Here is a 26191-nt window from a genome sequence, read left to right as displayed (position 1 = left end):
TTTTAGCAAAACAGGCTCCCTTCTAACCCCTCAAACAAAAGGTCCCTAAAGCCTGTGAGGTTAAATCCTGATTGCTGAATACATCCACCCCCTTTTCTCCCCCAAAGCAAGCATCTCCCCTTGGGCCAAGTAAATCTTTCACATTAGAGTTTGGAAGGAGAGTAAGAGCCTCCTTTCAGAGGATGTCAGCCCTGGGAGCACCTGCATTTCAGTTGGAAATTGCTGCAGAGTAAATGCCTTTACTTTAAGAATAAAGAATTATGGTGGAATTCTAGAGTCAAGACAGGTCAAAAGTTGAATAGATTTGAGGTGGGGGGATGGAGGTATTTCCCCACATTGAACCTTGTGAGGTTGACCTTAATCCTGCCTCCCCATTCAGATGACTAACGCCAGCAGAATTACCAAAGAGGGGTGATTTTCAGGTTCTGGATAAACTTTGTCTAAGAACAAACTTACCTTGGCAATTTTATTCAGAAAGCTGCGGCCGAATTTCTTGAGGTTTTCGTAGGTTATCTCCTCAGAAGGCATTTTGTACCTTGCATCAGAGCTTAAGTTTAGGATCTGGACAGATGGAATGTTGACCTCTGTGATCCGGAAGTGTTTGAAGACATGTCTGTTTCTGGGTTCATCTGCGTCCACAAGGATGAAAAGGATCTGCCAAATCAAGTGAAACCTGTGTCTCTCTGGATTCCAGGCCATGAAAAGGTAAGGAATTGAAATTGGGTAAGGAATCCCTTACCAAGGAGAGAAAGCATTGGGAAGTTGTGGGAGGGCACTAAGGGAATGCAAGTAGCAGGGTCTGTGGGGTGCGTCTGAAAGACTTGACAAAGGCTCCCTTCCATCAGGCAGATGCAGCCCTGCACCCCAGTGCACAGAGGGGCATCAGCCATCAGCCTGGTGTCACCATCCTTGTGCAGGGCAACAGCCACACAACCGTAGAAAGTCAGGAGGTCCTGAGGTTTCATCCCAGTTCCTTGAGCAAAACAGTAACTCCCCCTCTCTGTGCCTCAGTTTCCTTATCTATAAAGTGGTGATTATAATAGTACCCACGTAATAGCTTTGCTAAGAATTAAACAGGACAATGCATGCAAAAGCTTAGCTCAGTGACTGGGAGGTAGAAAATGTTCAATACATGTCAACACATTGTTATTCTAAATTATTCTTCTATCAAGGAAATTCATGACTTCATTCACTCATTCATTCAAGAGACATTCATGGAGTGCCTACTAGGCATTTTGGTAAGCATGCTGTCCAAGGCGGACAAAATCTGTGCCCTTATGAAGCTTATGTTCTAGAGGAGAAGACACACAAAATGCATAAACAAATTAATAAATTCAGATAGCAGTGAGTGCCAACTAGACCATAAAACAGGGCACTGTGATAGAGTGACTGCACAGATGGGGTGAGCTAGGGGCTCAGTATTAGGTGGGAAGTTCAGGAGGAGCATCTGAGGTGGTGACACTTTAGCTGGGACCTGGGCGATGAGTAACAAGTCAGGGGAACATTGATTCGGGCAGTGCAAATTGTCAATGCAAGGGTCTAGGGGGTGTTGAGGGAGGATCTTAGAGTGTTCTAGAATAGAAAGGAAAGGCCAATGTGGCTTTAGCACCATGAAGGAGAGAGTCATGGGAGACAAAGTCAAAGATGAGGTCAGAGCTCCAGCATGGAGCTTGAGTTTTGTCTGAACGAGATGGGAGGCCACTGAAGATAGGAAGCTGGAGAGTGACATGATAACTTTTCAAAGATTATTCTGGTTGCAGAGAAGAAACAAGAGTGGAAGCAGGGAGACCAGTTAGAGGCTGCAGCAGGCACTTGGCATCAGACACTCTCAGGTCACTCACCGATCAAAATATGAATGGCCCTACTGTGTGCCAGACGCTCTTCCAGGGGGTGAGGAGACTATGAAACACAGAGCAGACCTATGAAAACCAGTCTTGTATACTTTCAACAAATATTGGCTGGAAGTGAACAAGATAAGACGTGGGGGATATGGCCTGTTGGAATAATCTTCATCCAACTTTTTATCTTTGGCTCTAAAATGGATCCCGGTCAATAAATGGCATTTGGGAAGCTTGCTAGTGGGGGGTAAAGGCAATTTAGAACCTCATGTCAGAGTATATGCCAGAATAAATTCCACCTAGATTAAAGAGTGAAATGAAAAAATAATCAAGAAGGAAATATGGCTGAATATTGACTGTTACAACAGGAGAAACAGAGGGAAAGCAGTCAGACTGTGATCACTTTAATTACATCAAGAATATTAAAGTTTAAAATGGACTAAACCAGGAAATACATTCACTGGAATTATTTCTGTAATTGGAGCAACCTTCCTGGAGAGCAATGTGGTGGGATACAGCGTGGACATTAAATATGTTGATGCTCTAGTGGCTTTACTCTGTGCTTATTCCGGGATTCAACTTTTTTTTTTCTTTTTAGTAAGGAACATTAGTCCTGAGCTAACATCTGTTGCCAATCTTCCTCTATTCTATATGTGGGATGCCTGCCACAGCATGGCTTGATGAGCAGTGCATATAAGTCTGCACTCGGGATCCAAACCTGTGAACCCTGGGCACCGAAGCAGAGCATGTGAACTTAACCACTATGCCACCGGGTCGGCCCCAGGTTTCAACATTGTTAATTGTTTCATTTGATTTTTAGAATAATTTTCTTCAAAAGAAAAAAATCTGCCATTACTGTACTACTTATAAGAATAAAGAGAAGAATGAAGTAAACAGCCCCCATAGCCCAAGTGGTGATAACTACATAAATTTGGGTATAGCGCTTAGGAAAAACAGATCTGTTTCTAATGATGGTAATGGTAGCAATAAGAAGCACTGTTTATTATACATTTGCTCATTGCTTTACATATAGCACCTCCAATTCTTACCACAACTCTCCGTTTTACACATGAGGCGACTGAGACTGAGAGGTTAAGAAACTCACCTAAGACAAAACCTCTTGTAAGAGGAGGAGAATTTGAACCCAGGTCTGTGCGATGCTAAAGCCCAGACTCTCAGCAATTACTTTTCAGACCATCTGTGCTGTGTCACCCCTCAGGCTTTTCATACTCCCTGACCTCAAGCAGGACTGGTCTTTCGTCCTCCTCACCTTCAGGCAAAATGCGACCCACAATGCGGTCACCCACGCTCAGTCCATCAGGAAAGCAGCTGAGCCGTCATGTTCGCACAGTAGACGTGAGAGGGGTGGAATAAGAAAGAGCATGGGTTCGGCAAGGAAGGAAGAGACACTGGACAGGAAGAAGGGAGGAGGCTGGTTTAAAATTAAATGGTGGATAACATACAGCATCTATATTGAAATCAGGAAATGGGTATGCAAATGCAAATCCTTCCTGGCTCAATTTATAGTCAGCAGGGCAGGTGAGCGGCATCAGGTTCTACACGTTTGGATCCCCATCTACGAGCCCCGAAGACCACGGCATCTTCCACAAACCTTGTTTTGGAATTCCTTCAGTGCCAACTTGTAATGCTGCATTATTGTACCAAATGACTTGGAGCTTTTGGAGACGAAGAGCAGCATATGATTCAGGATGTTCAAATCATAAATCAGATCCTTATTCTGAAATTACACGGAAAAGCAGTCATTCCATGCACACAGCTGCCCCAGCTCCCCTTCTCCCCAGGAACCTTTGCTCACTGACCTCAGTGTTGAATTCTATAACAAAATCCGTGAGGTGCTGTTTTATGACTTGATTGAGGACTTGTTTGTTAGTAGTGTCATAAATAAGCTCCTGGCGGTTCACAATTTTTCCCTTGCACAAAAGAAGGAAAACATTGGAGGGCGGTCGCCTCTGTGATGTAGGCACTTAATAAATATAAATAGCACAATTTTCCTCTTGGATAAAAGGAACACACCATGGTGACAAGTGTAATCCATAATCTAGGTACTTAATAATTATGGGTGGCTGGGCAGATTAGCCTGTGGGTGGAATATGGGAATGTGGCCGCCATGAAGGTCTCCTGTCTACAAAGACAGGGAGTGTAATTGACTGACAGCTGCAGCTGCCTTGCTCTGAAATCCGTCAACGTATGCATGCTGATGCTGAGCAGTTTCTCACACACTGCTCCTAACAAATAACTGAATGTGTCAGGGATGCTAAGGCAAGCCCACTTCTGGGAGCTGTAGACCTTCTCTGATGGATGACTTTGAACTTTCTAACAACTCCACTGGACTCTTTCACCCAACCTTCCTTCCTTCCAAAGGGTCAGACCTACATCATGGCGTGAGGGCTCTCTGAGTCTCCCTCAGCATCCTCTCTGTTTTCCTTCACAGGCATTTTCCCTAATAAATCTTTGCATGTCTAATCGTACTTGGTGGCTGGTTCTCAGAAAGACCTGAGGACTAAATGACATAATTCTCCATAGCCCAAGGTCAAAGTTTTGAGGGAGGGAGAAAGAAGCAGCTGTCTGCCACTTTCTTTATACTCCATTCCTTCTCTTCATCTCCATCAATCCCGTCCTGTAGTCCAAACCTCTTCCCTGGACTCCTGCAAAAGTCTCCTAATGGTCTTCCAGCTTCTCCCCTTGATTCTCTCCACTCAAGCCCCCACACTTCAGCCAGAGTGATGATGTTAGAACACAAATCTGATCATGTCATTCTCTGGCTTAAACACTTCATAGCCCCCAATGTCCTATGGATAGAGTCCATACTCTTTTCTGGTCATAACAATAGTCTAATAATATGCATTTGACTTATTGAGAGCTCATGTTGAACCAGCCCCAGCTCTAAACATGTTATATGCATGAACTCATTTAATCCTCATAACATCTCCTTGAGCTCTGTACTATTATTTCCCCATTTTACAGCTGAGGAAATTGAGGCACAGAGAAGTGAAGTGACTTGCCCAAAGTTGCTAAGCTCGTAGGAGGTGGAGCCAAAATTCCAACCGAGACAGTCTGATCTAATGCTCATGCTCTTAACCATTAAAATAGACCAACTCTCTCCCAAATGCCTGGTCCAAGTCTGCTGTTTGGCTTTTGCTTTTGTGATGGGATTTATTCTGCAGAGCTTTTAAAATTTTGTGTGGGTCAAATTTATCAGTATTTCTTTTCATAGTTTTTAGAGTTTCTGTCATGCTTTACAAAGGGGCTTTCCCGCTCCAAGTTTAGAAAGCAAACTCTCCCACAGTATCTTCTAGTTTTTTCATGGTTTCATTGTTATATTTTTAAATTGGGGAGCAATCTGGAATTTAATTTGATGGAAGGAGTGATATATAGATTTAGCTTTAGATTTTTTTTCAAATGGCTAGCCAATTCTTTCAACACTAGTCATTGAATAACACAAAATTCCCTACTGATCTAAAATATCATCTTTATCCTATACTAAATTTCCAAATGTATTTGGATCTATTCCTGGATTCCACGTTGTCCCATTTGAAAACACAAATCAGGTTATTCTCCAACTGAAAACCTGTCAGTGATTTCCATGGGCCCAAGTAAAAGTGCAGCAGCTCACAGTCGTCTCCTAAAGTCAAGCAGATCTGGATATCACCCTACCTACCTCCTCTGTCACCTTGGGCAAGTAACCTAAGCTCTCTGAGCCATATCTATCAGTAAGATGGTTATTGTAAGGATTTGGCTTTGTGTCGCCAGGGAGTAAGGCATGTTCCAGGACCCAGACCACAGTATCTCGACTAACACTGCTCAATAGAACGATCTGTGAATATGGAAATGCTCTGTAAATCTATGCTGTCCAATACAGTGGCCACTATCCACGTGTAGCTCGTTTGATTGAGGAATTAAAATTTTAATTTAATTAATTTAGTGTAAATGGTCACGTGTAACTAGCAGCTGCTGTATTGGACAGGTCAGATCTAGATCCCAGAGAGGGAGAGGAGGAAGGTGTGTAGTAGAGGCTAGACTGTGGAAGGCCTTGTGGGCCTCTTTAGGGACTTGAGTCTTTATCCTAAGAGTAATAGGAAGCCATTAAAGGCTTTCAGTGGGAAGGAGGAAAGATTGCTCTTTAGAGGACAAGAGAGAATGTGGCATGTTGCATTAGGGTGGATGCTGCCTTAGGCTGTGGGAGATGATGGTCACTTGATCTAGGATGGTAGCAGTAGAGAGAAATGGATAGATTCAAGGGGTATTTTGGATTTAAAATCAGTAGGATTGGGGTGATGGATTGGTTATGAGGGGTGGAGAAGAGGGAAGTGTTAGAATGATGCCTGGGTGTTCTGGCTTTGCTCAGAGATGGGAGAGACGGTGGCACCATTCGCTGAGAGAGAATGCTGGAAAAGGATTTGGAGGGGAGATTATGACTTTAGGCTTGGCCATGTTGAGACATCTGGTGATGGATATAAAGGCCTGGAGATTAGAGAAGTCTGGCTGGAGATAGAGATTTGTAAGTCACGGGTGTATGGATGATAATTGCTGATGGAGGGTGTGGAGGGAGAGCATGGAACAGAAGAAAACACAGGGCAGAGGACTGAGCCTTAATGAATGACATTTACTGGTTAAGGAAAGGAGGAGGAGCTTACAATGGAGAATGGCTAGAAAGGCCAGACAAACACTGAGAGACTGTGATTTTGCAAAAGCCACTTAGCTTACAAGTGGCAGAACCAGAATTGGTACCCAAAGCCCTTACAGACGTGCATAGTCCACTGTTTTCAACTAGAGACCCCTCACTAGCAATAGGATCAAAGTCCTACCTGTTTGAACACCAGAACACTGTCCAGGGTGACGTGGAAACGCCCAACGGCATTGGTAATTGGTATCACTCCAAATGTGAGCTCTGGGAAGTCTTTGATCACATCGTAGAACAACTCTGCTACTTCTTCCTCTAAGTCCTGTTTGGGGAAGGGCGTATGGTAAGGCTTTGGTAGAAAGCAGAATGCCCGGCTTATTTAAGGGCAAGGTAGAAATGGTGACCAATTCATCTCCTCCCCTTTCCAAGCTCTGGCGTGTTGCTGGGTCACCTAAATCCCCTTTCGTGGATGTTTTATACCCAGATTGCTTCTCTGGCTATGACTGAGGCCAAAATAGGCAAATCCACAGAGAAGGATGGAGAGAATTGATCAACTTGACCTTTTCTGACTAGAACAGTGAAGGCTGTTCTAACACAGGGGTTGAGACTTTTTAACATTTATTCCATTATTGCTTTCAGAAGAGGCAATTGATTTGACCACATTTGGTACCAAATATGAACTTGGTATCAAGATATGGGTGTGGTTTCAGCCTTCACTCCTTTTCTGTGTGTGTGAGGGAGATCAGCCCTGAGCTCACATCCATGCTATTCCTCCTCTTTTTGCTGAGGAAGACCGGCTCTGAGCTAACATCTATTGCCAATCCTCCTCCTTCCCCCCACCCCAAAGCCCCAGTAGATAGTTGTATGTCACAGCTGCACATCCTTCTAGTTGCTGTATGTGGGACGCGGCCTCAGCATGGCCGGAGAAGCAGTGCGTCGGTGCACGCCCGGGACCCGAACCCGGGCCGCCAGTAGCAGAGCACGCGCACTTAACTGCTAAGCCACAGGGCCGGCCCTCAGCCTTCATTCTTTAGCTTAAAAGAAAATTGGGGCAAAAACACTGTCAAAAAGTGGGATGGCAGAGAAAGAGGCACGTACTCTCCCCATGTATAAATATAACACCAAAGTTCTGACTTCGACTGGGAGAAGGGGTGGAGTCATCAAAGTTACAGAAAATGGGTTAAGACGTACAAGAAACTCATTCTCCAAAAGGAAAAACAATTTGCAATTTGTTATCCAGTGATGTTCTAAACAGACCCCAAAAAAGATCAGTTATACTATCAAAACCAATTCAATAAATATGTTAACCTCGTCTCCTCTCTGTCCATTCCTCTCTACCTTCTGGTTAGCCTTCTCCTACCACTTCAGCTTTCAACTTTTCTTTATTCATTTTAACCCTGCAGTTCCCCCAGAAAACCAGCTCATCGGAAAAGGAAGAAGGGGCATGCAATTAATCCAAGTGAAGACCTCTCCCCCCTCCACCCCCTCCCCAGACACAGGGCTCTCACCAGTCACAAAGCCACCTCCCACCTCTTGAATCCAGTACCTGGAAGAAGCCGATGACGACCAAGGGCCTGGATTTCACAAACTCTGCCACCTGCTGGGTGTCCGTGAACAAAAATGCTTTCTGGCTAATTTGTCTTCTCAACCAAACGACCAAGGCAGAAGATTCAACCACTCCTGGAGAGAGACACTTAAAGGGGTCCCATGGAAGTTTCCTCTTGAGCTGGAGCAAGGCTTGTCTTCCCCAAGTTTCATGAGTGGGAGCATCTTGTCTTGGGCTCCCGCCCCTTGAAGGCCAAGGTCAGTTCTTCCACTCCCCCCTCCCCCACCCCAAGCTCCACGTCAGGAACATTAACAGCAGCAGCTAGACTTCACTGAGTGCCTTGCAAGGACCAGGCAGCGTGCTGAGATTTTCACATGTATCCCATCCCCACAACAACTCCATGGGGTAATCTTACTCTCCTCATTTTGCAGATGAGGATATTGAGGTTCAACTTGCCAGTGGCCACCCCACTAGCAAACCTGGGAGTCAAACCCAGGAGGAAGCATGCCCAGCCTTCTTTTCTTATCTACTCTCCAACATGACAGGAAGATGGATTTATTTAAAAAATGTATAAATAAAATGTAAATTAAAAGACTAGCTGGCTCTGTGACCTTGGGAAAATTCCATTGTCTCCCTGTGCCTCCTGTTCCTCAGCTGAGACACAAATCTCTGCTAAGGTCATGGATCCCGACTTCCGTTTCTCAGCTATCATGTGGGAGGTGCCAAGCACACAAAAATCTTAGCTTCTGAAATTGGGACACATATAGCATGTCTGGGGAGGCATAGTGGTGTGCCACAGTGTCCATAAGGCTGCAGATGGACTGTGTTTGCTAGGATGATCAATTTCACATGATGGCAGGTAATGTAAAGCATTATTTTATATTTAAAACCTGCTATAGAATAGAATGGAACATTTAGAATGAGTTTATGTGATAAAGCAATGTGTGTTGTGAGTAGCTTTGGACTACACATACAGGCCTTTATTCCTTCACTAATTCATTTTTTCCTTCGCTCCTTCATTCATTTGACAAAGATGCACTGAGTGCCTATTATGTCATCAAGTGCTGTGCCACTGTTTTGCAGCTTTCATTCTGTTAAGGAGGAAAATCATCAAATAATTACACAAACAAGTGTATAATTACACCCAAAGGAAGTATTCAAAAGCAAAGTTCTATGAGCCTGTAGTATAGATACATGACCTAGACTGTGAAGTCAAGGAGGGCTTCTTGGAGGAAATCACTTATCTGTTGAAAACTGGAGGATGCATAACAGTTAATCAGGAGGCAATAAGGAGAGGGGAAAGGCTTCTAGGCAGAGCAAACAGCCTGTGCAAAGGCCCTGGAGCAGGACAAATTTCTGCATGGGGCTTGGTGAATGCACACTGAGTTGGTAAATCAACTGGGAAGGACTCTATTTTCAGTGTCTTTGCTTACATTTCCTAAGAACATTAGGCCATTTAAAAAATGTATAATGAAGTACACTTACATACAGGAAGGTGCACAGATTAAAATGTATAGTTTGATGAATTTTCACAAAATGAGCACATCAGAGTGTTGACGTGTTCACAATGAACACTACCACCCAGATCAGAAATGGAACACTACCAGTCCCTCAGCAGTCCTGGTTGTGCCCCCTCCCAGCCCAGCCCAGCCCAGCCCCACCTAGGGGTAACGGATGTCCTGACTTCCCACAGTATGCATTAGTCGGCCTGCTCTTGAACTTCGTATAAATGTAATCATACAGTGTGTGTTTTTGGGTCTGGCTTTGTTATGTTTGTGAGAGTCATCCGTGTTGTTGTGTGTACTTGTAGATTCCTTCCCACTGCTGTGTAACATCCCATTGGGCGAACATTCCACAATTTATTTATCCATTTTCTGCTGATGGGCATATGGGTTTTTTCCAGTTTGGGGCTATTAAGAATTAATTCTCGTGCATGTCTCTGAGGCACATTGTACCCACTTCTGTTGGGCACATGCCAGGAGTAGAATTTCTGGTCATAGGGGATGCTGTGTTCAGCTTTAATAGGTACAGATGAATCCATTTTAAAAGCCACAGTGAGTTAGGCCTACAGAAGTTCATAGGAGGATGAGGCGGCCTCAAGGGACAGAGAGGGCCGGGGAGGCTTCATGCCACCCTCAGATCACACCACTCCACCCAACTGCAGTCACCCGCTCCAACTAGACTCCAGCCCCCAGGCTGAGTTTCTAGTTTCATGGTGTTCCATGCCAATCTTAAGGAAGGAACAGGCATGTTATCATGGGAACAAAGTTTCTCTTACAGGCTTTGTCTGAAGAGATTATGTTGTAAGCGCCCTGAAAAGAATTGGTTTAAACATTCTGTAAATATCAAAAAAGGTGAACAAACCCCTCCAAACAGGTTAGAATTTCAGGTCATCAGAACCATCGCTCTGCTGTCACTTCACACCACTCTCTCCCTCTGTCCACACTCCAGCCACACCCTTACCCTCCAGCACACCGGGCTCTGGCGTCCGCCAGTCCCTCCCTCTGGGCTGCCCTTTCCTCAGCTCTCAAGGGCGTCTCCTCCTGCCTATTCAGTTCTCGATCCGGTCTTTTCTTAACACCCCTCCCATCGCTCTCTGTTTTATGACCTGTTGTAATTTCTCCATCGAGTCTCTCTTTCTGGATTATGATTTTGGCTAACTTGCTCAGCAGCTCCTATAGTGCCTGGCTCATACTAGGTGCTCAAGAAATAATTATAGGATGAATGAATGAGGTGAGTGAATCATTAGATAAGTCGGCTTGAAGGAACTTGATCTTGGGCCCTCTCCTCTGGGATGTAGGGGCTCCATTTGGCCCTCTGGACCCCGTGGGACTGAGGCAGCTCTCAACTTGGCATATAGTTTGTCCCTGAGTGCCTGCAAACTGGGCACGGCCCCTGTTGGGCAGGTGCCTCCCCTGGCACTTGGCTGTGAGCCAGAGGACATGGTGACAACCGAAGTGTGAACGCTATGTCAATGATTAACTGGGACCGTCGCTCTGCTGCATATTTCCAGGCACAAGCTGTGAATGCATCATTAACTGAGGACCTAGAGGCAACCTGAGTCTCCCTCCCTCCAGGGAGATGGCCGAGGCCAAGGCTCCCACCATCAGTCCTTGGAGATTAGAGGAGAACTGGGACTGGGGCTTTGACCAACAAGGACTAGACCCACCTGCCTCCTAGGGAGGTTTTCATAAAAGTCACAGTGCAGAAGACCAGTAAAGCACTGTCGCCCCTCTCAGCTCAGGGAAGCCCTGTCAAGTCCACTGAACTGGCACTATTCACTCTGTATAGGAAATGAGAAATTCGAAGGCTGACTCAAGGTCTCATAGCTAGTGCTTGTCCTAAATTCCAGGCCCTTTCTCCCTCCTGTCTTGGCATCCCACTGTCTCTTTCCCTGGTTGGCAGTAATACTGAGGAAGAAGGGGGATGGGTGAGCCCAGCAGAAATATGGGCTGGCTCCTTACCTCACGCCTGTCTGCAGCGGGTCCTTGCAAGTCCATCCCATTCAAACTCAAAACCATTAAGAACCTAAGTGTTCCAGGCACTGGACTAGCGTCAGGAAACTAATAGTTTGATGATAATAATAACCACATATGCCATTTCCTTAGAGTGCAGCACACTGGAGAACAGGGGTCAGTCAACTACAGCTCGTGGGCCAAATCTGGCCTGTCACTTGATTGTATAAATAAAGTTTTATTGGAACACCGCCATGCCCATTTGTCTCTGTCTGGCTGCTTTCACACTGCACCAGCAGAGTTCAGTAGCTGTGACAGAGATTGTCTAGCCCATAAGCCCTAAAATCCTACCTGGCCCTTTACAGAAAACATTTATGGATGCCACTGCTTCTTAGCTGGGGAGCCTTGAGGAAGTTATTCCACTGCTCCATGCCTCAGTTTCCCCATCTGTAAAAGCACCTCCTACATTGGGTTGTTGTGACATGTGAGAAGGGACTAGAACTGCCTGGAACACAGTGAATGCTTCAGATATGTGCCAGGCCTTGTGCCTTGCCAACGTATTTCACATTCCCAGTAAGCCTACGAGGTAGATGCTTTCACCATCCTCACGTTACAGATGAGGAGACCGAAATTCGATCGGAGGAAGTGATAGTTCCTCTTGGAACGGGTACGAAGAGTACAAGTGGTGCTTAGTGAGGATTTGAAGCCAGGCTGTGTCCACCAGTGCTGGCAGCCTCTTCGGAGGACCCAGGAAAGGAAGTGAGATCCTTGGCCTTGTTGTGTTCTCAGTCAGGTAAACAGTGAGGAACAGATACAATTCTGTGAGGTGAGGGCGTTGATGGAGGAAACACAGGTGCTGTGGGACCACAGAAGAGGGACAGGCACCCCGACCCGGGCAGTCAGGGAGACTTCTTGGAGCAGGTGATAATGAAGCTTCCTCCATGGTGGAGGAGGTCCCAGGCACTGGCTCCCACCACAAAGGGGGCTCAGACAGTCTGGAAGTTGCCACATTGTCACCTTGTTTCCTTTAAGTGAAGTCAAGTCTCACCTGTCCTTCAGGAGGTGAGGGCATTGCAGAACCTGAGCCACTCCATGAACAGATGTGGACTTTGCCAAAGTAACCTGGGGCTTCTTGTTTCTTCACAGCCCTCCTCAAAGCCAACACTCACCAAGGGCTCCTTGCTTGGGCTCAGTGGGTCACCATGGCTGAGGGTGTCACTCAGTATCCAGAGGAAGCAGCAGTCTGTGTGTCTTCTCTCACTGCTCCTGCCCTCTCTCCCCATCCCTTCTCTTCCCCCCTGTACACGCCACCATCCCACAAGCCTACTGGGAGCCACAGCACTGCCAGGCCTTTTATGTAACCTGCCCTGAGGTTGGCGCTTTTGCTGCAACTTCCTCTGCAAATGTGGCCTGTGTGTCTCCTGCCCCCTTGTGTCCATTCTGAGAACTGCAAGGCATGCTGCAGCGCCTGCAGGGGGTGGCACTCCCCACCCCTGCCCCTATGGTTCTTGCAATAACACTCAAACAGCTTCTTACAAACCTGCTAAACACCAGAGCCACAAAAGGCAATCTCAGTTTCCTGAGATTCAATCATCCAGCACATATATAATGGGAACATTCTAGTCATGAGCCACATAACAACATTTTGGTCAATGATGGACCACATATACGACGGTGGTCCCATAAGATTAGTACCATGTAGCCTAGGTGTGTAGTAGGCTATACTGTCTAGGTTTGTGTAAGTACATTCTGTGATGTTTGCACAACAACGAAATCACCTAATGCTGCATTTCTCAGAGCATATCTCTGTTGTCAAGTGACACATGACTCTTTTAGAATAACAGGGGCTGTGCTGGGCACTTCTGTGTTCATCATCTTTATTCCATCTGTCCATTCATTATGCATACATTTATGCATTCACATATTTAATATTTTAAAAATTAGGACCTATCATGTGCCACACCGAGGCACGTAATTCTTCAAGCATCCTTGACATCAAGATAGGACTGGACACATGGTAGGTTCTCAATAAAAGAGTGTTAAATAAGTGAATGAATGAGTTAATGAATGAAATGGATGATGACAGAAGCTAAAGGGTTTGGTAGTCACCCTGTCCCAAACCCATCTTGTTCCATCATCTCCCAGTTTCCTTTCTGGTTAACCAGTGCTTCCTCAGCCTAGGACCCTGTCAGAATCATTCTAAAGTAGAAGATTGGGGCGGGAGGTGGGAACTAGAGTTAGGAACTTACTTTCTGGTCTCTGGTAGTAGGTTGCACCTCACCTTTCCACCTCTAGGGCCCACCAGCTGAGATGTAAGCTGTGGTGGAGGCAGCCACATGTTCATCAAAATCTATTTTCTTTTCCTTATGGACACAGAGTAGAGTCATATTTCTAGCCTTTCAGTTGGGTGGGGCCATGTAACAGAATTTTGGTCAATGGAATGAGAATCGAAGTGATGTTTGCCACTTCCAGACCTGGGCCATGAATATCACCACCTCTGTCTCCTTGCCGCATCTGCTGGCCAGATACAGAGGAAACAGCAGGTGGCTGGGAGGCTGTAGAGGACGGCAGAGCCACAAGATGGAAGGGGCCTGGGTCCTTGAAACACTATGTGGAGCAGAGCCCTCACCTCCACTCTCTGGCTGCCAACTGGGCTTTGTACAAACAAGAAATAAAATTGTAATTGTTTTAAGCCACTGAAATGCTAGTGTTTATATGTTTCCTTGGCTAGCATTACCTTGACTGATGCCCAAGCACCATTACCTTTGCAGCTGATGGGCTCTGATCTGTTGCCCTCGAAAAACAGCTTCAAATCTGGGGTCTTCTTAACGTCAAACTCCTTCTGAAGTTCTTTCTCGACAGTGATGTCCACTTTGCCAAAGCCCACTCCGTTCTTGCCTTTGCCCATGATCTCCACGGCTTTGCCTAGCTCCTCAGCCATGTTCCTGGATTTCTTTGAGGACGGGTTGTCTGAAAGAGCCAGTGTGAAGACAGGGCTCACTAGAGCCTCTCCTCCTCCCCTTCTCCCAAGGAGGAGACTTTATTTGGTCTGCTTAGCTCCTGGGCCTTTCTCATACTCTGCTGCTAATGGGTAAATTTTCAGAAATGTGACTGGATATGAGACATAAGGTTCATGGAATTGGCCAGTTTCGAAGACACACATCAGGGTTCTTTGGGTTCAGCAACACTGGGCAACTTTGGGCAACTCACTCAATCTCTCTAAGCTGCACTTTCCTCACAGGTAAAATGGGAAAAATAATAGCGGCTATCTCATTGAGTTGTCACAGTTGAATGAGATTTATTTAACAATCAGTTATATAGTGCTTATTATTTTCTAAGAGCTTTACATGGATTAAGTCATTTGGTCCCCCCAGTACCCCTATGGGGTAGGTATTGTTATTATTATCTCAATTTTATAGACAAGGAAACTGATGCACAATGAAATGACCTGCTCGCCTAAGGCCATGTGGCAGTAAGTGGTATAGCCAGGATCCAGACCAACTCAATCTGTTCTCTCATCTCACTGGGTATGTAAAACCCTCAGCACAATTCCTGGCACATAGTAAGTACACATACATTATTGTTACTATGGTTATTATTATAAAATTTCCATGGTGAGAATTCATAGGGAAGAGAGAGAATGGGGGAGAGACAGAGAGGAAAGCAGGGTGCCATCTGGTGGGAAGTTCTGGAGCTAACAGGTCAAACTGGGCCCTGCCAGTTGCCCTCTAGCTGCATATAATGTATGAGGGAGCCCTCAAGTAAGGAAGGCCAGGTGTGTGAAGGGTGGGGGTCGGGGGAGGTTATGATGCTCCTTACCCTCTCTGAGCCCGCCGGCTTGTGAAGAGCATTGAAGAGACCTGACATTCTCGATTAAGATTCCTTGACCCCTTACATTGCTGGGCCAAGTGGGGTGGGGGTAGGAGTGGGGGCCCTTCTCTGGAAACAGCCTCAGGGAGCTGGCTCGTGATCCTGGCAGCGGGAGAGGCCTTCCTGGTCTAAATGGGAGGGGACTAAGAGGTGCTCCAGTTTGCCTTCCTTCCCCTGATAACACTGTGAGCCAGCAGGTCCCTCAGTTGGCCCCTGACGTCTGCCACAGCTGGGCGGAGCCAGGGCAGGGGGTCAATGATTCCCTTTCAAGCCAGGACATGTTATCTTTTTCAACCCTCTTGTCCAGCTGGAGCACTTGGAGAAAGTGCAAATGACCTCCACTCCTGTGGGCAAGTCCAAGTGCAACAGAGAGGTCTTCTGTAAAGGAAAACCCAGAAAGCCGGCCCAGCTGGCACACACCCCATTGCCAGTCAGCGCTCCTGCTCCTGTGACGGAACCTGAAAGTAAGTGATCATTTTCATTAAACTCCGGATCAATGGACGGGGGGAGGGGCTTTTCCTAGATCCATGCCTCTCCACTGCCTGCTTTGTCACCATCATTGCCTCCGAGACCCCCATCTATCACCACCAGCAGGCGCTGGCCTATGGCTGGCCACTCTGGCCCTCGGGCCTCTCTGCGGCTCCCTTGTGGATTCACTCATGCCTGGCTCAGGGTTGCTGATTGACATAGCGTCCAAATCTGAGTTTCTAAGGGAAGAAACTCAGAGCAAGAGAAACACTTGGAATGATTGTCCAAATGGTGGGGCTTTTAGAGGTGCCACACCTAGCCCAGAGCTCCTGGGTGTCCAAACAGGAAGTGAGGGAAAGGTGTGACAGCTGGAAACCTGAGAGCTAGGTGGATGGGAGCTAACAATAGTAGTAATGAGGATTCATTCATTCATCCATTCAACAAATCTTTTTTAGGATCTGCCACATGCCGAGCACTGTTCCAGGTGCTGGGGATTTCACAATGAACAAACCAGTAAAAATCCCTGTTCTCACTGGAGGAGGCAGAAAGCAAACAAAATAAGGAAGTAGAATCTATGCCGTGTTAGATGCTAAGTGCTATGGAGGGAGAAGCAGCAGAGCTGGAGGTTGGGAGTGTCAGGGGAACTGTGAGAGTAAGTAGGGAGGCTAAAGGAGGCCTCACTGAGAAGGAACATTTTGATAAAGACTGAAGGAGATGTGGGAGCCAGCTATGTGGATCTCTGGAGAGCGTTTAAGGCAGAGGAACCATAAGTGCAAAGGGCCTGAGGTGGGAGTGTGTGTGACATTTTGAGGAATGACAAGAAGTCCTTTGGGCCTGGAGCAGAGTGAGCTGGGGCGAGGTCTATAGTATAAGCCCTGAGAGTTGTTTTTTTTTTTCTGTTTTGTAATGCAAGTGCCTGACTTAAGCTTTGATTGCCAGGGCATTCATTTCAAAGAGGCGTCCACTTCAAGAGGGCTATCTGGCATAGACACATGGCCAGCCACACACTAGGTGAAGAGCCAGGCTGCCTCCCCCACTGAGGCTCCTTTGATTCAGAGATCCTGGGTGATTTCAATAACTGACCGTTTGGGCCACTTGTTTTTTCTCATCCCTCTGCTTTGAATTCCTGCTCTTATGGTTTAAAGTCACAAATAAAGAGTGGGCCTGAGAAACCTTAGACCCCCACCTTTGACCCCAATTAAAGCAGAACCCCAGGCCCGTGTGCTCTCTCTCTCTCTCTCTACCCGCAGCCTCACTGTGTGGCCCCAGATGTGCTGTGTAATTTCCAGGTCTTATAAGTAATAAACCTTTATTTTTCCAAAGTGTCCTGATAGTTATTGCTGACGGGCATCTTACAATCATAAGCAGAACCACCAGGGCTGGTCCAACTGCAACACTGGTTATGGATAGGCTGGGACCAGCACACAACAGGGTCAGGTGACGTGGGGCCTTGTAGGCCATTGAGTAGACTTTCCTCTGAGGGCTGTGGAAAGGGGCTGGAGTGTTTAGAGCAGAGTTCGATGTGATCTGACTTACTTTCTAACTGGATTGTTCAGAATGTTACATGGAGCTTAGACCAAAGGGGAAGAAGAGTGGATCCAGGGAGACCAGTGGGAGGCCACTGCGATAATCCAGGGGAGAGACAGCAACAGCCCTAACCAGGGTGCTGGCAATGGAGGGGCGAGAAGTGGTCAGAGTCGAGAGAGACACTGAAGGGGGATTGACTGGATTTGTTGCTAGATTGGATGTGGAGTGTGAGTGAAAGAGAGGAGTCAAGGATGACTCAGAGTTTGACAGGACCAACCGGAAGGATGCTGATGATGGTGATGATGATGATGATAACAAGGTAACAACAACAACAACATTTATTGAGCACTTACTAGGCCAAGCACTTTGCCAAGTGTTACGTGCATTATCTTGGCTGATCCTCAGAACAACCCTACGAGTGATCTACTATTATAGGTGACAAACGTTATAGACAAGGAGACAGAAGCTCAGAGGTCTTGCAGCTAGTAAGTGGTTAGGCTGAGATTCAACTCCACGGCTGACTCCAAGTTCCGCACTCCAACTGACCTTCTACGTAAGCTGGTCTGGAAAGTGTTCCTTTTTCCTGGAGGGGAGTAGGGGAGTGAGTTTCCCACCCACCCTGCTCTGGGTGGTTCTCATCAGAGCAGAGAGAATCTATAAAGCCAAATCTACTCATGGTTGACAGTCCTATGTTCTGGTTTCTATCTTTTTAAAATTTGCAAATTTGTTTTACCTCTGGGGCTCCAGAACCTTGAACTCTGAGTTTGTAAAGGTGAGATGGATGCCTACACCCCTCAGGCCTCAGTGCCTGGGTCCTGCCCTGCCCAACTGGAAGTGCCAGTTTGGTCGGGGCGTGGAGATGATCCAGATGGACCTTGGCACTTGAGCGGAGCAGTGCCCAGTGGGCTGCGGGTGGGCAGGGATCCCTTTGCTGGGAGGCCAAGGGCTCTTACAGGTGCAGCCTTCCTCAGGTCCTGAGCTCCACTGAGCTCCCTGTCTGGTACATACCGGGTACTCACTGAGCAGGAATTCCTCAGGTTATCTCACAAAACAGAGACAGTGCTGCTAGTTCAGCACTTGTGGCCCAGGAAAGGTGTTTTGTAAACCTCTCTGTGCCTCAGTTTCCTCATCTATAGAATGGGGATATTAATAGATCACACACCTTAGGATCATCCTGCATAGTAAGACATGGTGTGCCAAGCACTGGCACAGAAGTGCTCGATAAACATTAACTATTATGATGACCTAGGTGAGGAATTCTTTGTCTTGCTTGGACCAAGTTCTCTCTGGGAAGGGAGGGTCCTATGGAGATGTCAGGACCCTTGGCAGATCTTCTAGTTCCTGGGGAAACGAAGACAAAGGTGACCAGCACCAACTCACCCGACCTAAGGCCTAGGCCTATTGTGTGGCTCTCATGTGGGTTTGGGGGTAAAGAAATGGGACCCAAGGTCATATTAGAATAGGCAGAGGCCCTCTGACTGACTGTCTGGTGTGTAGATGAGTTAATGGATAATGGACCTAAAATCAATGTTTGCCTGGGTCCTTAACAAATAACTCCAAATTCCCTTTTCTGAGCAGCCAGTGTGAGTCAGGGCAGGGGCTGGAGGAGGAGGTGTGACTGTAGGGACTGGAGATTAGCTCCCAGCACAGGGAGCTGGAGCGCCTTTCTTTAGATCACGGTTCTCAACAGGGGCCATTGGGCCACGTCTGGTTGTCACAACTGGAGTGCTACTGGCACCTAGTGAGTAGAGGGCAGGGATGCTGCTAAACATCCTACAATGCACAGGACAACCCCCCACCACACACACACCCACACAACAAAAAATTATCCAGCCAACATGTCGATAGTGCTGAGGATGAGAAACCCTACTTTAGGCCGAGTTCCAGATCAAGCATGGAAAAGACTTCTGAGAATAACCCTCTCCCCATTTCATAGGGCCATTGTGTACAGAGGTGCTCACAGGTGATAGGAACTTCAGGATGGTCAGAAACCGCTTCTAGTTCCTCAGGGGCCAGCCAACAAATTTCTCTGACCATGTAATGGCCTACAAGGCCCTAAAGTTCTACTCTTCATCCTTCTGATCTTATTTCCTACCACTCTTCTCTTCAGCAACTCAGCTTTAGCCCCCCTGGCCCATTCTCACCTCAGGGCCTTTGCACTTGCTGTTCCCACTGTCTGATGTGCTCTCCTCCGAGATATCTGTGTGGGTTGCTGCTTTACTGCCTTCAGGTCTTGGCTGAATTGTCACCTTCTCGGGAAGGCCCTCCCTGGCCACCCCATATGAAATCGCAGCCCCACCTCCACTCACTCCTTGCAGCCCCTATTGCCCTTCTCTGTTTTTCTCCGTAGTACCTTTAACCGTAAGACATACTGCATTTTTATTCCTTTATCCACTTGTCTCGAGTCTCCCCTCTCTGGAATGTAGGTTCCATGAAGCAAGGATGTCATCTGTTTTGTTCACCACTCAGTGCCTAGATTATATCTGGCACGTAATAAGTAGTCAACAAATATTTAATGAATGATTGAATGTTCCGGTTATTGGCACAGTTTTGTAAGAGGGATTGAGCACCAGTTCTGGTGTCAGACTGGGTCTAAAATCCAGGCCTCATCACTTACCAGTTGTGTGACTTCGGGCACATTACCCAACCTCTCTGAGACTTATTCGCTCTGACGTAAGATGGAAACAATGAGACCAAGCCCAGTGCCTGGAATACAGGTCTCAGTAAATAGCAAAGTCATTATCATCACCATTGTTGTTATCATCATTGTCATCATAAGTGTCTTCATCACCGTCCTCATCCACATCACCATCTTCATCATCGTCACACTCATCGTCTCACCTGCTCCCAGAGCAGACTCTTGCCACCTCTGCCTTAGGGACAATTACTAAATGATCCTAGAGACAGCTCCTGAGAAATCTCGTTTTGGCCTCTAAATGTAGCCTTCCCTTTTCTCCTTGTCTTATTCATGGAGAACATTATGGACCAAAAGAGAGCTCATTTCATTCATTCATTCATTCATTCATTCATTCATTCAACATCTCTGCAGGCCTACCATGCTCCAAGCACAGTGCCAAATGTTAGGAATCAAGAGGTGAATCAGATTTGGCCCCTGTCCCCCATGGAGCTCACAAGTTTAAAAGCAGTTTCAATACAGTGTGGCAAATGCTATGAAAGGAAGGGTGCAGAGGGCTGTGTGAGCACGTGGGAGGGCCTCCTAGCCAGTCTAGGTGGGAGTGAGGGTGAACACAGCCTCCTGACGAGGTGACTCCATGAGCTTAAACCTCACAATCCAGGTGAAGAAGCTCAGGAGGGACACTACGGGCAGAGGGAACTGCAAGTGCAAAGGCCCTGAGGCCTGAGTCAATGTGATCTCTCTGGTAACCGCAGATCACTCAGGGTCTAGAGCATAGAGTTCAGGTGGAGTGAAGAAGAAGGCCTAGGCTAGATCCAGCACAGGACACTGAAGCCATGTGAAGGAGTTTGGGGTCTTAGAGAATCTTCGAGGGTTTTTAATTAGGGAGTGACCCAATCAGATTTGCATTTTGGAAAAAAAATCTCTCTGGGAACATTGTAGAGACGGCACTGGAGGGGGAGGGAGACCATGTAGGAAGGTGCTGCAGTGGTTCCGATGGGGAATAACGAGGCTGGAACTAAGGCAGTGGCGGGGGGACGGGGAAAATGGGGGGTTGCAGAGGGCTCAGGGGGAGGTATCGACAGGACGTGGTGGCAGATGAGAGGTGAGAAGAGAGAGGACTCAAGAAAGGCCTTGAGATTTCTGACTTTGACATTGTGGATAGCGGTGCTGCCAGGTAAGGCAGGGTGTGAGAGAAGCAGGTCGGTGGGAGAGAAGCAAAGATGCTGAGGTCCGTTTTGGACACATGTGGCCTTTGAGACACGCGAGGGACATCCAAGAGGAAAGGTCCCGCTGACCATTGGCTCTTTAGCCTGGAGTCTTCGGAGAGATAGGACACTGGGCAGCAGCAAGGATTTGAGAGTTTCCGGGGCGGTATTTCCCTGGGGACGATATTTGAAAAATCCTTTCTGTAAAGAGCCAATTTTCCCCTGGAAAAAAGCTTTTATTATGCTGTCCCCAAGTGATTAGTTTTTCCAAAGGTCACTTCAGAAGGCCTGCCAGTTTTTGAGAACTCATTTTGATTTAAACTCTGTATTGGAAGGAATGGAATATTCCAATGTAATGAGTTTGAGTGTCTTTTTTAGATAAGAACGCTGCTGGTGTTCACTGCTTTGAAATACCCTCCGTGGGAACGCTTTAAGTTTAAAGTGTTCAAATGGGTGGTTATCAAATGCAATTAGAGAATGTAAAATGGATGGGCTCCCTCTGCAGCCCCAGGTTCAATCAGCGTCAGTCCCTAAGTTATAAAACGTCAGTTAAAGCCCCCAAGAGCCATGAACTTGCCCTTCTGCCCCGATTAAAACAGAGTAGTCAGTGGCCAGTCTTGCATTCTCACACGGACAGGACAGCTTCCCGGTCCTGTCCACCTGCTGTGCCATTTTTGGAAGGGTAAATGTGTGTTGAGATGTGGGTTGTGTCAGGCAAAGTGTGTGGCTCTAATCCTTCAACACCTCCGTTGGGTCCGGGATTCAGAGATTAGGACTGCAGCAAAAAAGAGAAGCTGGCTTAGATGTCTGACGGGTGCAAATCATTAGCTTACAGTTCCACAGCAGGCAGAGAAGGGCTGCAGGGTTCTCAGTTCTTTCCGGAGAAGACAACCATGAAACAGATGCTCAAGTGGTGGCCCAAGTCCTGGTGTGGATGAGGGCTGTGGGGAACCGGCTGGAGGATCGTTCAGCAGGGCGGAAAGGCCTGCCCTGCTCACAGGCTCGTGTAAAGGACATGGCCCCAACTGGATCTCTCCTACAAGGTCTCGCTCCATGGGCTTGAAGTAAAGTCGAGGACGCCCCCTGGCACTTAGGTTGAAGGAAACCATTAACAGACTGGGCGAGACGGAGGGCAGAGGCTTGGAACCATTTTGATGGAACTTTACCCAATAGGCACGCTGCATACCGGATGGAGGCAAAAGTGACCCGATCAGATTTTCCCTTCTGGGAACTGTCAGGTGAAGGGCACGAAGAGAATCTCTTTGTTCTGTGTTGCTATGAAGTGGCTGCATGAGCCAGCTGAGGAGGCAGCGAGGCCCGGGGCAAGCTGACACTGTCACATCCTCAACTCCCCCAGTGAAGTGGCCTCGCTCGGAGAGAACGTATCAAAGGAGAAGAGACAAGAGTGGAGGAAGGAGCTGGGAGGCCTGAATTCCAGGCAGCGGACACAAACTCAAATGTTCCTGGGATGAGGCGGGGGTGTGACTGCGGGGGTGGCTGGCTGGGGAAACTGACAAGCGTGTTTTCTGACCAAAAGGGGAAGTCGTTACTCAGCTCTGGGCAATTGTCACATTGCAGAAATGTGAGCCAGGGCTTCCGGATCTTCTGTTTTTTTAAGAGCAGATGTAAATCCATTTTTAATTATGGAATGTCCTTAGATAGGGAGATGAATAGTGACAATACACTGTCGTGAGGATTAAATGATTTCACATTTAATATGGCTCGAAGGACAGTGCTCAGCACACAGTGAGTGCTCGCTGTGTGAGAGCTGTTAGGAAAACCCCTCCCACCCTGAGCCACGGACAGGTCTGTGCCAATGCCTCAGGAAAAAGAAGGCTGTTCTAATTGCCAAAGTGTCTGCTGATGCAAAGAGCATCAGTCCCAAGAAGAAAAGTGGGCATGCAAAATCCTGATGACACAGGTGATGGTCTAGAAATCGCTTCTCACGAGCTTGCCCATAGCTTCTGTAATTCATTGCTCTCTAGTTGTTTTCCAGCAACTTAACATATGATCTCATTTAATCTTCACAATAAGTCAGTGTGGTCATTATGTTCATGCCCATTGTACAGAGGAGGAAACTGAGGTTCAGAATGGTAAAGACACCTGAGGGTAAAGCCTGGCTCCTTGCCTTCAGTGGGACAGAGGACCCACACAAATCAAGACTAAAACGGCAATATAGTATCTTACAAATTGCTTAACCCCCAGACCTGAGTATTCTCTCTGGAAATGGGAGTGATAAAATACCAATAATATGTGTTCTCATATGTTTAAGCAATATATAAAACTCCTCTGGCCCCCAGGGGCAAGGCGGGAGGTCTCAGCCCACCCATCACCCACCACCCGGGGGTGGGGGGCACTCACAGAAAAGCACCATGAGGAAGCGGGTCTGGTTCAGCATGTGGGTGAGGCCGGCGGATGTTAGCACCAGCAGGTTGCGTTCCACCAGGATGTGCACGGGCTGGGACGTGTTGATGCTGGCTTCCCTGACGTCCAGCTCTGGAGAGCCCTGGACGGTGGAGACACAAGAGGCCACCAGCAGCAGAGACCTCCAGAGCCGCTCCATGGCTGTCCTGCAGGGGCGGGAGGGGGAACAGGAGCCCTTATCAACACGGGTGGCAGCCCCTCCCGTCTCCTTCCCTGCGGGGCCAGTCCCTGAAGGGAGAACAGGGCCTGAGCACGGCCGCTGCCTCCCTAGCACTGCCCACAGCTCAGCAGCGGCACTGGAGGAGAGCCAAAGTGTTGGGTTAACCTCAGCGTCCACGGAAACCGCGCAGGGGCAGCTCAGGCAGCAGGGTCCCACTCGGAGCAGCTGAAGCCGAATCACACACTAGCTTCTCGAGCCCACTGGCTCCCAGACACTAGGTGAGAATTTTTCAGAGATGAGTCCCACTCCAGAGTCCTGGGGTGAGCCTCTGGATCTCAGAGACGACTGGTCAATCCCCCATCACAGCCTCTGCTTCACGCTCCTCCAGCTCCTGCTTGAATGCCTCTTATGATGGGAAGCTCATCACCTCGCAGTGTACCCCATTTGATTTTTGATCAAATTTTATCTTCAAGGGTAAATATTTCTGTTGAAAGTCATCACCATAATACACACTTATGAAAATTCCAAACAGTACAATAAAAATATGTAAAGTAGAAAACAAAAATCTTTCCCCTAATCCTATCACTGAGAAAGCTACTGTTGGCAGTTTGGAATGAATCCTTACATAGATGATTACAAATGCCTGTATGAATGCATATTTGAATGTGCACATTGAAACATAAATGGAATCAGTATATGTGTCATTTGGTGTTCTGATTTTCTTACTCAATAACATGAAAAATGTCCTAGATACCTTCCCATAAGAATACACATTCGATCTATAACAAGATTGCCTTCCTCTCTTGTCCTCAGTCTTTCCTTCGTTTATTTATTATTTATTTGGCCATTCTTAACTGTTAGAATGGTCTGGAAGCAGCTGCCTTCCTGTAAGTTCCACTCTCCCTAATAACATATTCTTTCCTAACAACGTAGAGCATAGAGTCAGCTCCTCAGATCTTTGCATGTCCTCCTCCAGCATAGAGCCGTTTCCCTGTGTAGCATACAGACTGCACGAGTGTCTTAAATAAGAAGACAGACAGCCGGTATATTCTAGGTCCCTCCTTCAGAGAAATTTATGAGGACCTTAACTTCTTTGTTGACTGCTGCCTTTCTAGCACCTGGCATTTATGGTGGGAAAATGAACACGAATGAATGGAGAATGGATACTTGATATTTACCTGGGAAATAGGTTTGGCAAACTGTCTGAGGATTTTTTTAAAATAAATCTTCTAATGTAATTTTTTGGCCTAATACATAGAGAATTGTGACCAATTCTCAGTGCTAAATTTTATAAATACCTGTAGCTAAACATACTTGTCATGTACCAGGCACTGTTCTAGCGCTTTCCATGTTATCACCTTTCTTATGACAATCCCATGAGGTAGGTATAGTACTATTATAATCCCCATTTAGAGAGTATATAATGAGGCACAGAGAGGTTGAGTAATGTGCCCAAGGTCACATAGCTAACAGAGTCAGGATTAAGCCAGGCAATCTAGCTACAGACTCCATGCCCTTGACCACAATGATGCACCACCTCTCTAGTGCCCCACTGCAAAGTGGATGCAGTGAACAATGTTCTGAGACATTAACTGAGGCTCCCATCGCCCGACTCTGGTATCCTTTACCCTCTCTCCACCGTTCAATCGCATCCTGCCTCAGAAGGGGAGGGCTGCTGGGCCAGCCCTGGCGGCCTAGTGGTTAAGTTTGGTGTCTCCACTTGGGCAGCCCGGGTTCAGTTCCCGGGTGTGGACCTACACCACTCATCTGTCAGTGGCCACGCTTTGGTGGTAGCTAACACACAAAAAGAGGAAGATTGGCAGCTGATGTTAGCTCTGGAAAAATCTTCCTCAGTAAAAAGAAAGAAACAAAGAAGAGGGCTGAGGCTGGCAACAGAGAATAAAATCATATTTTTGGTTTCGGGTTGCAAAGCAGCCCTTTGAAACGCATGGCTGGGACAAGGCACTTGCAAGCCAGGGCTTAAATTGCAAGAACTGGGCTTTTTAGAAAGAAAGGGGCTTTTGAGTACCCAGAGCTTGATGTATAAACTCTGGGTTTGGAAGGACATGTTGTCAGAAGGAACAGTTACCTGCCCCAAAGGAGGTAAAAGCTTGCCTTCCCATCAGGAGGAGGAGGATGGGGAAGAGTGGGGAGAGCTTTGGTGCTTCTGGGGTCCTGAGAAAGGGGTCCCACCCTCCATCCCTTCTCTGTGCTGAAATCCCAGCCCCGCCTCTCTTTGCTCACCACTGCAGACCCAGTGCCCAGGGCCGTGCCTGCCCGTAGTAACAAACCAACCACTATGTATTAAGCTAGCAGTGGAGCTTGGCTCTCACCATCTCGTTATCCTCGCAGCACGTCTATGAGGGAGGCACAACTATGATGCCCACTTTACAAAGGTGGAGACCACCTAAGATCACG

The 26191-nt window shown here is 47.2% G+C and overlaps 1 protein-coding gene across 1 annotated transcript in view; it reads right to left on the bottom strand.

The window, feature by feature from the left end:
- LOC101401288 (protein disulfide-isomerase-like protein of the testis) overlaps positions 1-23755 on the bottom strand; it is a 30609-nt gene extending 6854 nt beyond the window's left edge. Inside the window, 7 exon segments of the mRNA XM_087449223.1 lie at positions 457-654; positions 3451-3576; positions 3659-3769; positions 6665-6802; positions 8027-8160; positions 14245-14451; positions 23551-23755. Of these exon segments, the coding sequence (XP_087305349.1) occupies positions 457-654; positions 3451-3576; positions 3659-3769; positions 6665-6802; positions 8027-8160; positions 14245-14451; positions 23551-23752 (1116 nt within the window). The 5' untranslated portion in view covers positions 23753-23755.
- Between the last annotated feature and the right edge of the window lie 2436 nt (positions 23756-26191).

This window comes from Ceratotherium simum, chromosome 26 (assembly GCF_057802395.1).
Source record: "Ceratotherium simum simum isolate JZ-2026a chromosome 26, ASM5780239v1, whole genome shotgun sequence".
NCBI classification, from domain to species: domain Eukaryota; kingdom Metazoa; phylum Chordata; class Mammalia; order Perissodactyla; family Rhinocerotidae; genus Ceratotherium; species Ceratotherium simum.
This window is presented reverse-complemented; position numbering and strand designations above follow the sequence as displayed.